Below are 16,140 nucleotides of genomic sequence, written 5' to 3'. Positions count from 1 at the left end.
AGGAGCAGGGAATAGCCACCCCTCAAACTCCTGGACAAACAGCCCTGTTATGAGGGATTACCTCCTATCTCATCAAGAAGTGACTGAGCTACAAAGTCTGTTGGCATGAGTGTTCAGCACCGCCTGAATAAAAATCCCTCTTCGTCTTTAACCAAGACACTGGCTTGCAAGCACCCTGCCATCTTAAGCAAGTTTCCCTTTCCCAGGGTTCAGCACATGCCTAATTTCAGATCAGACAACACTAACATTCACACCTTGAACATTAGTGAGGCCTGCTTTAAAGAAGCTTGAAGTGAAAGGATTTCAGCAAATGCTCTCTGAACAGACTCAAACATCTGAAGCCAATGCAGACATGCACGCTCTACATGACTAGCATGCAAACAAAAATCTATACCACAGCTCCAATTTGTATGCTAGTAATGGAAGATCACCTCCTGAGGCCTGTTCGAAGCCATCAGGCAGCAGTGGGAAGCATATGTGGAAGCAAGACATCACACCAGTGTGAGAGGGGATGATGGAGCTGCAGACTCCAGCAGAACCCACATCACACAGCAGGGAGCACACAGTCCCTCCCACTTGGGAAACATGAGCTGCTAAGCTGTTTCTGTCTGCACCACTGATTCACATGGCTTCAGGTCCAGGCGAGTGCTGGACAGAGGAGGTATTACAAATGTTTTCAGTTATTAGCTCATCAGGTAACTAGCGTTCCTGCTATTTGGGAAAATACATGTATAAAGGCAGTGCTTTCAGGTTTGGAAGTGTGCTTATATCCGCTCCTACTGTTTTCTTAGGTTCCCAGAGTCCCTGAAAGAAATGTCCTAGAGAGGAAAGGATTTAAGCATTTCTCACACCTCACTGGCAACAGCAGCCGAAGAGCTGACCTGTAGTTTCCTTCCTTGCACAGGGATCTAAGCACTGCTAAGCATGAATACACAAGTGTTTGTAAGATTAGAGGATGCTGTTTTATGCATGCTGTCAGAAAATGAATCAGGCAGCCAAAGAGTGGGCAGCAGGGACCCCCAAGTTGGAGGCTTTGTAAATGAGCATATAATGAGAAGGACAAACAGTCTTTGTTCCCTATAAGCCTTACCAACAATGGGCAGTCTGTCACTCTAGTGACAAAGGCTTGATTTTTTTATTACACATTTGAAGTATTTTATTATAGAAATATGATCTTTCATGACTGGTCTGAGGCTTATTTTTGCAGTCAGTCTGCTAATCTTTATAGTATAGAGAAACATGAGCCTTCTGACTTGACTTGTACAATACTCCCCACATGAAATGCTTCTTGGAATCACTACTCCCCCTCCAACCTTCCCAGTAATGACAGCTTTAGTTTATGGCTTTCATAGCTTTATTGTAAACACCCGTGTGTGATTCACTGCATGTTTCAATACAGAACACTACTATCTAGTCTCTTTGGAGGAGTTAGCTTGCAGATACTACTGCAGGCATGAAGTGCAAAATCCAGTAACAACTGTCATTATGACAGAGAACTTACACAAGATCACCAAGTAATACCAAGGGTTTGAAGAGGTCCATGAAAAACCCTATTAAACCTCTCCTTGGGAAATAGACAGCTCATTTCGGCTGTGTTCACTGTGCACCCACCTCTGCATGAAAGGTTCATTCTGCATCCTCACCCCCTTAAAAATGCTGCAGCTTTAGGTAAAAGCATGACAATGCCACTTACCAGTTCTCAGAGTAAGAAGAGGGGAAGCTGGCAGTACAGATATTGAGCCCAGCAAGGAAGAGTGTCCCTTATACATAAGTAAAAGTATCAACTAACGCTCAAAAGAGTCAGTAGACCACAGTATCACCTACAGATCTGATCACATCAGGATTCTGCACAGCCCTGAAGGGAAGAGAGGAGAGTTAGATATCTAAGACAAATCCCTTGCACAGTTCATGCCTGTACACACAGCCACCACACATCCGTCACTAACAATAGAGTATTTCAAAGTGACCTGCAATGTACTGAGCAACACAGAAAAGGATGTAAAAACACCACCTCTGCTCAGGACACATCAGGCATGAAACTTCATGTCACACCAGGTCAGATATTTTTCTTCCTGGAGCCTGTCTGAGCCACGCTCAGATGAAGAGAGCTAGGAAGAACCGCAACTGTAAAACCAGGGACAACCTTCACAGAACACTAAAATACCACCTACATTCGAAGAGGTCCACATGCCTGGATAGAGGCTGTAGGTGAAGACACTCCATGGATGTGTTCTCTGCTCCATTTCTCTCTAAACCAGTACTTTCCATCATTTCCAATAGACACATGCAGCACTAACATAGCAGCCAAGAGAAATAATCTTTCAGAGAAGAGTACCCCAAAAAACTCTACAAAGTTGCCATGTCAGAGACACCTGGCAATAACAAAAGACTTGCCACATTTCCCAAGACTGGGCAGAGCTGTTTCATGTCCCAGGTCTGCTGCAAGCTTCCCATGTGATCTCACACTAGTCACTTATTCATCTGCACGGGACAGGAAGGCACACCAGACCTTCTTGCGCAAGCTAAAAATGGAAGGGTTCTCATTTTCCACTGCAAATGGGGCTGTGCAAGCCCTCAAGACAAAACACCTTCCTTTGGATCCTGCCATTCAAAATCCTGCCAGACGATAGCAGAGAATGAAGCAACCTACACAAACCAGTCATATGGAAACAAAATAAAAAACAAAAACCAAGAGAAATGGAGACTTCATTGTCAGATAATAATCAGCTTTGAGTTTGTAAACTGGAGGCCAACATCAGCTTCTCCTCATCTGTGTTATTCCAGCACACTTCCCTCTGGAGCTCAGGGGGTAGAGTGCTAAATTGTAGCTATATTGCATTCACTGCTTCACTGACGAAATAGCAAAATAACTTGTGTTTTCCAAAAAGACAGACTACATGGACCCCTTTGAGAAAGTCAACATTTTAACTGACTTCAGTGGGCTGAGGATTGTAATTTCACATTCAAAACAGCTGCTATTTTTGGCATTACAGACCATCCCTTTTCCACCGAAGAAGCTAAAGAGCACAAAGCTCTGGCACAGGACGGCTTAAGGTAATTCTGCAGGACTGGAAAGTGTTTGATGACCTGCAAATTGTAATCACACATGCTTCCATTATGGTACATTTCAGAAATATACAGACATGCAGCATTAACCAGACCAGAAAGGCCAGATATAGGTGGCTCTTTCTACCATGCCGTTACCTAAGCCAGAGGAGTTTCTCAACTTCTGCAGTTTTCCCAGGACTTTCTGGACATCCTTTATGCTCGTGTCCTGTTGGCTGTACAAAAGTAACCTCTTGGCATCTGAGAACAGGCGGGAAACACTGGTGAGGGGAAAACACAAAAACAACCAGTAGTCATCATCTCTGTGAGCCAGCATCCACAGACAGTTTTACATCCCAATTCCAAACTTCAGTCCGTTTCAGTTATGCCACTGCCCTCTCCAGTACAATAAACCCTTTCTTCAGTGACCACCCTGGGACAATCCAAGGAGCCGAATAAAAGATGGCTGCTAATGCAAGGTCAAACAAAGTTACACTGGGAACCTCCATGCATTTGAAAGCTTTTATTTAAGACTGGGATGGAGAGGGCCTCCTGCTGCCTGTAAAGTGCTTCCTCTCAGAAGCACGATAATTGAAGTATGTCCTTGCTCCATTCAAATGCCTTTCCGGGTTGCAGACACATTTTACTCTGCATTAAGCCTAACTGACCTAACAGTATGAATGCAGCAAGCAGAGCAGGTATAGGGAAGCTGGCCATAAATTGTGCCTTCTGCAACACATTAGCCAGTAATAAATGACAAATGTCAGGGAGTATCCTCCAGACCTGCTCTTCAACTGCCTCTCACTCTACATTGCCCATCTCAGAGGTTCATTAACTAGGGAAAGGGGGTCTCTGAAAAGAGAGCTTACTCCTTGCCTTTTTACAGGCCGAATTCTGAGCAACCAATAAAAGAATGGGCTCAGTCCTCACCCAGGCAGAGCTTTTCATTCTCCAAGAGCTTCAGCTGCTTGGACTCAGCAATACTGCACACCTACCAGCTCTCTGCTCTGAACTTTGTAGCTGGAGGGCTTGGTACTTCAAAGCCAACAGGAATAGCAAAACCCTCAATAGTGTAGGGTTACACAACTAACTGGCAACTTCCAAATATCCCTTTTCCACATGTTCCCCCAACAAGAGACACGGAAAAAGTAGGCAGGCTCACATGGAAGCATTGAAGTTTCCAACAATACCAGGGGATTCCCCAGGAGTCGGGTAGCGGAAACAAGGGTTGTTGGCATTGCAGATGATCCCCTGTATCCATGGCAAGGTTCCTGCTGAAGGCATAGCTTTGTTTGGGAAGTGACCTAGAACAGAAACAGAGGAGTTAGGAGCCAGAAACATAGGATACAAGCCAGTACTACACAACACCGCATATAAAGGGCAATGCTAATCCTGCGCTGGTTACTGCCCCAAATTCCTTATGAGAGAGCAGAACAGCCAACACTAAGAAGGGCTGAGCTCATTTTAAGTTCCTCACACAGCTCTGGCCCCCTCCACTTAAAACCCAAACCTTGTTAAGCCTGTAGGAGCAACTCTTTGCTACCCTCATCTTTGCAGTATTGTTTTTGGCCATGCTGACAGGGCTATAGTACTTCTTGCTGAGGAATGCCCAACAGCAGGCAACTCCAAAGCCTGGCAGTGGTGAGCATATGGTGCTTTTAACCAGCCATGCTTCTCCAGATTTGCATGCTTAACTGACACAGATTCTGCTTGAGGCCACATGGACAGCCCTGGCCAGGGTCTGGGTTCTGAAGACCCATATTTCTATTCAGTCCTTTTTGTTTTCAAAATCCATTTACCTCAGTTACACAGACTGTAAACACCAAGCAAAGGGTCAGCAGTTGTGGGGTGGGTGCCTACACTGGTTTCCCTGAGATAAGTATGTCATTGCTCCCTCATATTGGCTTGATTTTCAGACAGTCTTAAAACTTTAGAATTCCTAAAACATTTAGGCACCTGCCTACCATAGTTTGTACCTTTTTGCTGAAGTGTAACTCTTGCTACTAACGACCTACTTAAGCCATAGTCCAGAGTTTATGTCCTGTTTATGTTCTCCATTCTGGTGAAGAGTTAAAGCAGTTACAAACTACTTGTGGCAGACCTCCACCAGTATGCCAGTCAGGCACTTCTGAGTCCCTTACCCTCTGATGAGAGGTGAGGAAAGGCTTCCCTTCTATAATCCCACACCTTAGACAAGCCATCAAGCTGCTTTCTGCAAACAAACTCACCTCCTCACCCACACACTAGGGAAGGGAGCACAGAGGAAGGTTATGCCCTTTTCTCAGTATCTCTCACAGCTACTCAAAGCAGCTTAGTCAAGGCTTTGACCATGAGACACACATTCTCCCTTCTGGTGCCCACCCTGTCCTCACAGCACGCCTGCAATCACACAGGGGCCTGGCTCCCAAAATCCACAGCACAATGAAGATGCCAAAGCCCCAGGAGGAAGAAAGGTCAAAGCTGCCGAAAAACAGCAAGGCTGGTTAATGCAGGTGGCTGAAGGAAGATGGAGGGCTTATCAGCCTTCCCTGGAGAAAGCCAAGGACTCTGTCCAGGAGAAAGGTGAAGGAACCAAAGGTTCATTGTTTCTAGTACCCAGGGGACTGTTTGTTCCCCGTTCTCTGTTCAAAATAGAAAAGCTGTTTACCTGAACGCTTTGGCTTTTGTTTCATTTTGCTTTTTGTTCTTCTTGGCTGAGGGGCTTGTGGGGTGGGGGGAAGAAGAAAAATCCCAAGACTTTCAGATTCTTTTTTTTTTTTTTAAATTTCCCAGAGAATCACATTCTCTCTTCCATGCTTTTTATTTTACATGGCTAAGAACTCAAACTCTTAAAAGCAATATGAGAAGAGGATGGGCACACAAGAATGGTAGCTTTTTACAGAGTGATGCATGTAACACCAGTTTCTTGAAGAGTAAAGTAGGAATCTGCCAGTTTTAAGTCAGATGAGTTACACAGAAAACAGTGTAACAGCACTCCATTTTCAATTACATTGCTGCAAACATCTAGCTTTGCAGTAGAGAATAAAGTCACTTTTTTCAGATTTTTTTTTAAATATGAAATGCATTTTGAATACCTTTAAGGGTCTCAGGAACAGAAAAGAAAAAGTCACACTCTACAAGACAAGTCAGCAATCTTGCTCAATAGCAATCTAAGATGCCCTCTCTGGCTGGTTTGGTGAAAGCCATGTAACCATCACTTAAAAAGCTAGCAAAATTTTCCCTGTGTTTTCAGAAAAAGGTTCCTCACAGTAGGCCAAGCTGCTCGAAATAAAAAAATCCTGACTGGAAAGTCTTACCACAGAAACAGCCCAATCCCTGGTTCTTCTCCTCAAACAGGAAAACAGAACTGAAAATCTTATCTGTTTGTTGAAAAAGACTACACCATTAAAATACTGAGGGTATCTGGAGGCTACAACACTCTTGCATGCAGCTCTGTTACTGCTATCATCAGGCATTACCTGCAAGTGATTTTGTAACAGCATACAGCACTGCCACTACAGATAACAATCTTGTTTCCTTTAAGGCATCCACAGAGTTGCCACAGAGTTCACCATGAACTCAAAGCTTCTTTCTATCTCTGCTCACAGTTCAGCAAAAACAGTTCCACTATACAACACTTCCGCATCTGTCAGCATATGAGTGAATGTTCAATGAAACCAATCCAGACTTTAATTTAGTTATCTGTTCTTAGAAGCTTTTAGAGAAATGGAGAGGAGTTAACCACAAAAAGTGAATTAGAAGATTACCAGATGCCCTGCACTCTACAATTCCTGATGACAACATAGGGAGAAGGCAGACAAAACAACATCAGTCAACATAAAAGGGAAGGGCAAAGGGCTGCAGGTGAAAGACTCAAAACTCTGCTTGGGACACCAGGGTGCCAGAGCAAAGGATTTACAAGGAGGCTAATGACTAACAAGCCCAATCTAAACAGCTCTATGAAAAGCCAGCTCCTGCTAGGTTTCAGTTTATATACCGCACTGCCAGAGCTAAGACAAATTACCATTACGCTGCCAGTTATTTATACCAGCTGAGCAGACTGCTTATTGCTTCTCTTCAACTTCATGCCCATATTACAGGTACCCCTCCTAATGCCACTGTAGCATTCAGTCAGAATAGGAAATTCAAGTGTCATGCAAAGTACAAGATTTAATTTAGGAAAGCTCCCAGTTAGGCTGCCAAGCACTGTAGAAAGTGAGTTAGGCAGTACATGGGACTAGCAGTGTCCAAAGTAACAGGAAACTGCAAACTTTAACACTTCAGCTTTGAGAGCATCCTTGCTAGCTTGAAAGCCTAGCAAGCAGCATAAAATGACCCAGCCACTCTAAAGAACCAGAGAGTAAGTGCTGTAAGAGCTAGTTCTTTACCCATTTAAGACTGAAACTTCAGGGAGCCCTCCAGAATCATGTTGTGTTGACCTTTAAACCTTACTTTGCAGTAATTAGTCAAAGGAAAGATAAACAAAGAGCTTTTCCACAGTCAGCTAATTGCAGTATGAGGCTGTCACTAATCACAGAAAGACAAAGCATATTGCTAATAAACAAGTCATGCTTCCTAAATCAAATGGCAACCAACACAGAGGCCTAAAGTTTGGGTTTTTTTGCAGAGCAAGAATAAGCTTTCTTTGAAAGAAAAGCAGAAATGTGCTCATTTAGGATGTAAAGAGAAAAACAGAATAGTTTTTGCCCACAAATACATGAATGCTGAATACAGAGCTGACAGTCTAATGGTTAGAATGAATGGAATGGCTCTTGTGCTCTTTAATGTGATACATTAACCCACATTACTGCTTGAAAATGAGATTGCTTTCTTACAGATCTGAACACTGCCTTCTTTTTATGCTAAGTCACATACAGATCGACAATGAGAAATAAGACTTGGGTTCTCTGTGGGTTTTGCAGACTTGTCATAGTTCCACAGCAAGTTCTCAGCTAATACATTATAAATGCAAAAAAAAAAAAAGACACAGCAAGAAAAACCAGCAGCAATGTACAGTCCTGGAGCAACATTAACATGTCAGAACACACTGCAGTCCCCAAGGTGGAAGGAAAGGAGCCACTAAAAGTTCCCTGAAGGTTTCTGACTGAAGTATGCAGTCACTGCTCCTGCCCTTCTCATCTTGCCAGCTGCATTATTACCTTCTAACCATGAAACAACAACCATTCTGGGTGCAGCTGCTCTCTTTTGTACTTACATTCATGCTGCTCGTAGGGCGGATATGAAAGTCTTACAGAGATCAGGATGAAGAAGATAAACAGAGGCCAGGCAACTTCGATCAGCAGCTGGAACTAGAAACAATAAAGACAAAGTATTAAGACATCATTTTCAAAATACAGGACAGAACAAAGGTTCCAGGACAATCCACTCGTAGCTGAGGACAGTTTTGCAACCACTGCTTTACTTTGCCTATGCATACCAACAAATCTGTTCCTCCAGCTTCAGAGAATAATCTGCAAAGAATTACAGGCTTTTCTCATTGATATGTGCCAGTTATGCGACTAAACTGGATATGCTTAAGGGCTATTTTTGGCTTCTTTTCATAGCTCTTTTTGTCCCCTGACTGAAAGAAACCGCTCAATGAATCTTCCCAGCAGTGAGCTGAATTTTTGGCCTAGTATTTTAGAGGTAGTGGGAAGTTCTTGCATCCCACTCTCACAGCAAACCATTGAGCTTCTACCCTAACACATCAGGCATGGAAGTTGTGCTGGTGCATAGCTATGCCACATCTTTCAACTTCAGTGCTGAAGAATTATGTTGGTATCAGGAAAGCAGAGCTACTAAGATGAAGCTCATACCTAGCTATTGTTTTGTTCTAATGTACATTTGTTCGCAAAGGTAGGCACCCACTGGTCCAGTGTACCTACAGATAGACAGTGAGTGTTAGGTGAAAATATAAAGCAGTCAGTTATCTAGAAAGACTAGACAAGAACATAAGAAAGGTCTGCTATTAAACACAGAGCATTTTTTAGACAGGGAATTGAAGCACAGAAAAATTCACTGAGATGTCCCACATCCCATAGAAGAATGTAGACAAAGCAACACTTCAGCCTAGGGCTTCTGAGAAACAAGCAGAGGTCTCCCAGGCTTGAACTTCACCAGCCACACACCTCCTGTCCCACTCCAGAAAGACTGCCTAAACATGCATTTTAGGTAAGCCATGAGACAAGGAAAAACCAAAGTTTTTTATGCTGCTCTCATTGCGTTTTTCCTGCCTCGGGAGAGGGAAACCGGACTGTTTTCTCTGTCAAGTAAAGAGAAATCTTCTCCCCTTCTTTCCTGGAAAACCTTGTCTTTTCTGGTAAGATGTCTACATCATTCTTATTACAAGCCACATAGGGTAAGACCTGCACCCCAGTGGGAGAGAGAATCCACACACACGCATTTTCCCATGTTACACCATTAACAGCTAAAATTAGGCTCCTGACACTCAGCACAAGGCACTCTATGCAAATTTTGAGGTTTGTCTTCTAGGTGACTGCTGTATCTCTAAATAATCTCACACTGTAAAACAGTGCATTAAAGCAAATGCCACTTGATCCAGCAGAGTAAACCATTTAGGGTGGCTCTTCACAGATACCCTTAACGGCTGACATTCAGCCAAATGGCAACCCTATCCAAAAGGCATAAAAATTGAGCACCAGGCTCTGCAGGATGGGTTTGGGATATTGCTTCCCATCCATTATTTTCATGCACATACTGAAGGACTACTGGATAAGAAACTCCACTGAGACCATACTAACAGAGATGCCAGGAAGATGTTTCAGTGTGTTTGGTCTCTGTTTTTAGAATAAAAAGAAAAATGTAGTGGTAGCAGACACACAGCATTAACAGTTACAGCCTGCTTCCTTCTGCATTAAACATTGATCTGGCCCCCAGAGGTCAGAGATGCTCAGAGCTAGGACACTGACAACTTGTCTACTCCTTCCTTTTTCAGGAACCCCTCACAGCTGTTGCCAGGATGGTGCAGCAGGACTTTCCCTCTTCTTTACAGAAGGGTGGCTGTGCAATAAGGACATGCCGTTCCCTCCATGAGCACCAACGGCCATGCTCAAGCACACATCATGGCCCTCTGCCCCCCTGGCTGTAGGCAAGGAGCATGTACCCTGAGCAGCTGCCACTACATTGTTTGGGGAACGGCAGTGTCAGCTGGGCTTGTGAAGGCTTCTTGGGGTGACCAAGGTAGCAAAATAGCCTACTGCAGCCCTGTGACTGCTACAGAACCAGTGAGAAAATGCTGCCCTTGAGATCAAGCCCTGGCTTGCTCAGAGAAATATTAGCCCCTGCCATACCACGCTGGGGCTAACAGTAGTGCCCAATGGCCCTGTTGTTGAAGGGGGATCCTGACCGCCTGCACACAGCACTCCTCTTTTGCATGCCTGATTACAGTTAATTACACAATCATGAAGGTAACCACACGCAGGCTGCGTGAACAGCGCTGTATACCTCTGCACACACAACACCTCTAACTTCTAACAGAGAAAGGAGGGATGCAGCTTGGACTGACTGAGCTGGACCTTTAGAGCTGAAGACTGCTGCATGAAGGCAGCCACTGAAATGCTACTTAGAAAGAGCGGGCAACTGCTGCACCAGAGGCTTGCACAGAGTCAAGCTCAATGGATCAGTAGCGTTTCAGCAGAGAGTTTGGACTCCCTGGAAGCCTCTTGCACTTTTCAATAAAAACTGAATTCTCTTCCTTTTTCTCCTAAAGGTCAGTAGGTTCCTTCCCCTACTGCTTCCTGACCTTCCTGTGACAGCACGTTCCATCCACTGTGGCCTTGGCAAAGGAAGACACAGAGATACTGAAGGGGACATGTATCACCCAGGTTCACGCTAAGCAGATAACAAAAAATCAAGTCTCCTCACCCACTTTCATGCTGCAACTACTAGACCAGCCTGGTGAATAGTGAAATGAATCTTCAAACCTCCAACCCCTCTGCCACCCCTGCTCCTTCTGGAGTTGAAGGAGGAATGCATCATTTGCACACAGCAGGGGAATTCAGAGAGAGCACTTCACCAAGAATAAACTACTCCTAACTTTACTGAGGCTAGTCCCTGAAGCACGCCTAATTTATATCAGTTGGCTGATAGTGCAGCATATCATTACACATTGTGCGATATCATTACACTGTGTCACCAGCAGATCTGCTGAGCAAGAACTAACCAAACTATCACTCCACCTCACCGCCAACCCACCTTTATGGTCTAGTTTCAATGCAGGGAGCTGCCAGCAGCTGACCAGTCTCTTTATGTGATTTTCAGGTGTCCCCCCATTTGCAAGACAGCAGGAATAGAGAACTGTTTTTATACAGTGACCCTGAACATGATTTTTGTTTCCTCTTCTCCCCCTGTAAAAGCCTTCAACCCCACTCTGGTGCTGTTTGAAGTTAGCCAGTACAAAGTAATGCTTGAATTGCACACGTCAGACTGAGCTTTGAACCCACCTTTCGCAATGCAACCCAAACTCACAGCAGCCAAGGAGAGCATTCAGTAGGAAGCAAAGACTAGCCAACACTTCTTGTGGGAAAGAGGGTAAGGATCAAACTATTTATGGACTACATCTTCAGTAAGTACAAACGGGAGAGCACCGTCACCAGCACATTCAGGTCAAGGAAACTGCTCTCCCAACAGTAAAGCAAACAGATGAATGACTGCAGCCATAATAGCATGGTGAGATATTCTGCTACTTTTCTGCCATTTTCTGTTAAGTGGCCTTCCCCTCCTGACATCTTCAGGTCAAGCCAAAATGGGCACCATTAATGAGAAAAACACCGCAGATATAAGAACCCCACAAAAACAAGCAATGTCTCAGGCATTCATTGTGGATTGACTAATACCAGTATGGAACAGAGACTATGGGCAGTTTCATGCCCTTTGGACTACGTGATGGGAAACCAATACAGAAGCTGCCACAAGGTACCAAAAAATAGCTAAGCAGATCCAAGATCATGACAAAACTACAAGCAGGAAGGTATTTTTCAGTGATACACACTTAGCCTACTGTGTTTTTGTGGCATCACCATAGGATCTGAATGCACCTCTGCTGTCCAGTAAGCCAGCCTACAGCTAGTTTGACAGGACATGCATGGTAGACTCAGACCTCTTCAAGTAGCATTCAAACCTGACGCATGATTTTTGGAAGACCCTAACAAAAAAGCCAATCATCCCCACCAGAAAACTCAAGTCCTCTGAACCTCCTCCTGGTTTAACCAGTTTAACCATTCCTCCAGAGAATCCATCAATGTCCTGCATCTAACCTAGTTGCTAAAGTTTGGGAGAGTTCAAGAATAAAATCTCTAGTGGCAAGGGAGAAAGACACTGTTTTCAGTTTGAAGTGCCTAGGTTACATTGGCAATAGCTGAGAACAGCCTGTCTTTTTAGGAGCCGCAGCCAGCTTTGAGACTACCTTCCCCAGCTCCATTGCAACGTTATTTAAAATTATGAGGCTGTTCACAAGGTTAGGATGCTGGTCTATTTGTCCAGAGAGCAGCCAGCCTCAATCCTCGCAGCTGACATAGCCCATAGCCCTTCAGCTGGGGAATCTTGCACTGGGAGATCAAGGCTCCTGGAGTAAGGACAAAAACATGCAAATCACATCTAAATTCCTGCTATCATTGGCAGCTCCATAACCAGAGGTATACTGGAAAAGTCAAAGATGCCATGTGCCCCCTTTGTCTGGTTTTATTTAAGAATGGACTAATTACAACTTTGAATTCACTGGACCCAAGTCCAGTGAAAATAAGCCTCAGACACCTGAGCAAAAAACTTCGGAGACTGACTCCATCTCTAGTGGTGAATATGATAGCCTCTCCTCCCTTGTGACTCCAAGTTTCTAAAACAACCCAGCCCAAACCATTTGGCAAGCACCCTGACATTTGCAGGGTTCAGAAAGCTTATCAGAGAGACCACTTTCCACTCACCACCTCAGTAACTCATGTTCCTTTCACATTCCCTGCTCATACCTCCTCAAGGTCAGACCTAACAGGACAGATCCTCTGCACAGGCCTGTTGTACAGGGTGTGCCCTTGTCCAAAACTTATCCCCTAAATCCCTGAGGAGAAATAGCACATTTTCTCTGGCTTTTAGCTGTCTGCAGGAGTTACAGCATTCTGTGAGGTCTCATAAATGTAAAGGCAGAAGCATTTTAACAACACTGTACTGGATTTATGCTCCTGCACCTTTCTCACCACAAGGAGAAACTCTTGTTGCATATTGTCTACCTAAACAGGTACATTCCCACACTACTAACAGGTGGGGAGGCTAGCACTTAAACTGATCAGAACATACCTTGGTAGAAAAACTTCAGTCACCTGGATTTGTCTCCATGCCAGTGCAAGAACATGTGTCATGCCAGTCACTTAAACTAAACCTCCTGTTGTAAAGTTACACAACAGGTTTGTGTTCCTCTCTCTCTCTGATCAAAGAGACTGAAGATGCCTGCTGTTGGCTCCACCACTTCTGCCATTAAGTAATGGCAGAATTTTGTTGCAGCATTCAAAAGCTTTTAGACTCAAGCGCACATCCCTGCTGCCTGGCAATGACCCAGCTGCAGAGCAGGGCAGGTCATAGCACAGGTTTTCATTTTACATCTTCCTTGCTGCACACGGCAGTCATGAACCCTCTCTGCCTGGTCTGACCTGAGTGTGTCAGTACTCTGACACTCTGTCACACTGGGATTCAGGACAGAAGTCCTAAGTACCTTCAAGCCCTCTGGTTTCTGTCCACCCACCACTCTCTTCAATTTGAATTGCACGTTTCCAAAGGCAGACCAGTCGCCCTGTCAGTTACCACTAAAGCTAAAACAATAAGAATCAGGTTGTTTCCCTGTTTTGCTTGCATAATAAGCTATGCAAGGTTACAACTTAGACCTCAAAAACCCCTTTGTCTAATACTTACAGTCTGTCTTCTTCTGTAGGTGAAGTTCTTCCATAGCAGCAATCCCAGCTGCGTCCAGAAAGCCATCTTCCTTCAGCAAGGCCTAGGAGCTCCCTTTGTGCAGCAGCAGCAGTACACAGCAGAGATGATGTGGCTAGGCATTAACTAGGGAGGGGAAAAAAGAAAAAAAAGAGTTGAAAGGGAAAAGCTGTCAGTCAGAACGGAAAAGGCAAGAAGACAGGGAAAGGCAGAGGCTGCACTCTGAGATCCTATGTAACCCTACAGTCCCCCATGGCACTCCCCACCACTGCCTTTGTACCCCATGCACTCCAGCCAAGTCTCATGGGCCTCAGTAAGCTCAGATTTAGACTGTCTCTCACCTCAGAGTTACAAGGCACAAAAGAATGCAATACCCGTAGGACAATAACTTTCTTCCTTCCTGCCACAAAATCCCAAGAGGAAGAACAATCTAGAACAAGGATAAAATCATAGGCTTTGAAAGCTGATTTCAAGACCCCTCTGAATGAGACTGAACTATACAATTTAACCTTTTTTTAAGCTTCTTTCCATATTTACTTTTATAATGGTGAAAAGTCTGCTGCCAAATTAGGAAAATCTTTGTTTTGAAAACCACTCAGCGTCACCACTTGTAGGAGAAGATCCTATGCACTTAACAGGCAAGGGAGAAACATCAATTTCCTTAAAGGTAGGTGACTAAGAATGACCCTGCAGCCATTCCTATTTGGAGAAAGCAAATGGTAAATTGCTGTTGAGTCAGTGTTCGAGTCTTGCAACCACCTGGCTTCCAAGACTGTTGTGAACTGCGTCCATTCAGCATGCCCCTTGCCAGAGTATGAGAAAGTATAAGGGGTTTAAGAAACACATTCATCTCTCTGGTTGCTATTAATAATAGCATGGTATAGGCTTGGGTACACACAGACTTCCAGGAAGATTCAATCAAATGGAAAGGTGAGTTTATAGTACATTAGTTAAACTTCATTAAAACTTTTTTCCAGAATTAATTTGGTATAGCTTAATTTACTTTTGAGTTTAAGCCCACTTCATATTAAGAATAGTTTAATTCTGAGTAAGCACCCATGCAGGACTTTAGTTAATCCACATCAAATTAATTCTGATTTATGTACTTGAATACACTCTGTTGACAGGCTCAATGTTAACAGGACAGCTAGCAGCTGATCCAAACACACAGTGAGAGAAACATTCCAACATCTGTTAAACCAGGAACACACATGCTTTTGATTCTAGTATCCCACATACCAGTACCCTAGCCCTATGATTCAGAGTTGCATGCCTGATTGCAAACTGCATTGAAAACGTTCCCAAAAATCCATAAATGTGCTAGGAACACAAGACTTCCTCAGGAAATGCTCTGACCAGTCCCACGCCAGAGGAAGACTAGATGATAAATGGCAATTCTGGATGCGAGCTAATGAACAATTGTGGCCTTTATGTCTCATCCAAAAGTAAATTCCATTATTACAATTACTTCCAGATTAAAAACTTGTCTCTAATAATATAGGTCTGTTACAAAAAAGCTCCCTAATATGACTAACAAAAACAATTAAACCTATTGCACTGAGTTCTACAGATAATTACACTGTAGTATCACAACAGGACAACAGTGCTTCTTAATGCCAGTACAGAGCAGCAAAGAACAATAACATACGCCTACAAACTGAACCTCACTGTCAGCATGCAGGCAGCTGAGTGTAGAGTCAGCATGGGCTCATTAGCTTCTGCTAGGTACTGCTGTAATTCATGGACATGACCTCTACAGATGCTCCTTCACAGAGGGATGCCCAACTGATCTGACAGGAGAGCCTTCCTCCCTGTCCAGTGGTTCCTGGTGGTTCGAGCACCCTGACACTAACATTACCAGCCAGATGTGCATGCAGCTGGAATGACAGTGAATTCCCAGACGCACTCAGAGTGAGGCACTTGACAGGCTAACAGCACATCCACGGCAGGGATAAAAATTGCCCTCTGTGCACAATCTCAGAGGACAAACCCTAGCTTCTAAGGACTGTGCACACGTGCTCCTGGACCCAAAGCACACATTTGCTTACAGGCTTGGACAGGGGGGCTTTACAGCACCTTCTCTGCATGTCAGTATTAAACATTGAAAGCTGCAATTAACATGTAACCCAGAGATTAAACTAAGTAGGGGAATATTATCACCCTTCCTTTGTACCCCCTCCACAG

The 16,140-nt window shown here is 44.1% G+C and overlaps 1 protein-coding gene across 6 annotated transcripts in view; it reads right to left on the bottom strand.

Moving 5' to 3' along the window:
• The window catches only part of ABCA1 (ATP binding cassette subfamily A member 1), a 94,408-nt gene that overhangs the window by 64,072 nt on the left and 14,196 nt on the right, over positions 1-16,140 (bottom strand). For all 6 annotated transcript variants that reach the window (XM_064438441.1, XM_064438445.1, XM_064438446.1 and 3 more), the window contains 4 exons: positions 13,939-14,082; positions 8,240-8,333; positions 4,208-4,349; positions 3,205-3,326 (listed from right to left, as the gene is read on the bottom strand). In XM_064438441.1, coding sequence (XP_064294511.1) covers positions 3,205-3,326; positions 4,208-4,349; positions 8,240-8,333; positions 13,939-14,004 — 424 coding nt within the window. In that variant the 5' untranslated portion in view covers positions 14,005-14,082. The remainder of the gene's footprint in view (positions 1-3,204; positions 3,327-4,207; positions 4,350-8,239; positions 8,334-13,938; positions 14,083-16,140) is intronic.

The sequence above is a fragment of the Phalacrocorax carbo genome, chromosome Z (assembly GCF_963921805.1).
Source record: "Phalacrocorax carbo chromosome Z, bPhaCar2.1, whole genome shotgun sequence".
Lineage (NCBI taxonomy): Eukaryota > Metazoa > Chordata > Aves > Suliformes > Phalacrocoracidae > Phalacrocorax > Phalacrocorax carbo.
Note: the sequence above shows the minus strand (reverse complement) of the source record. Positions and strands in the feature narration are given on the sequence as shown.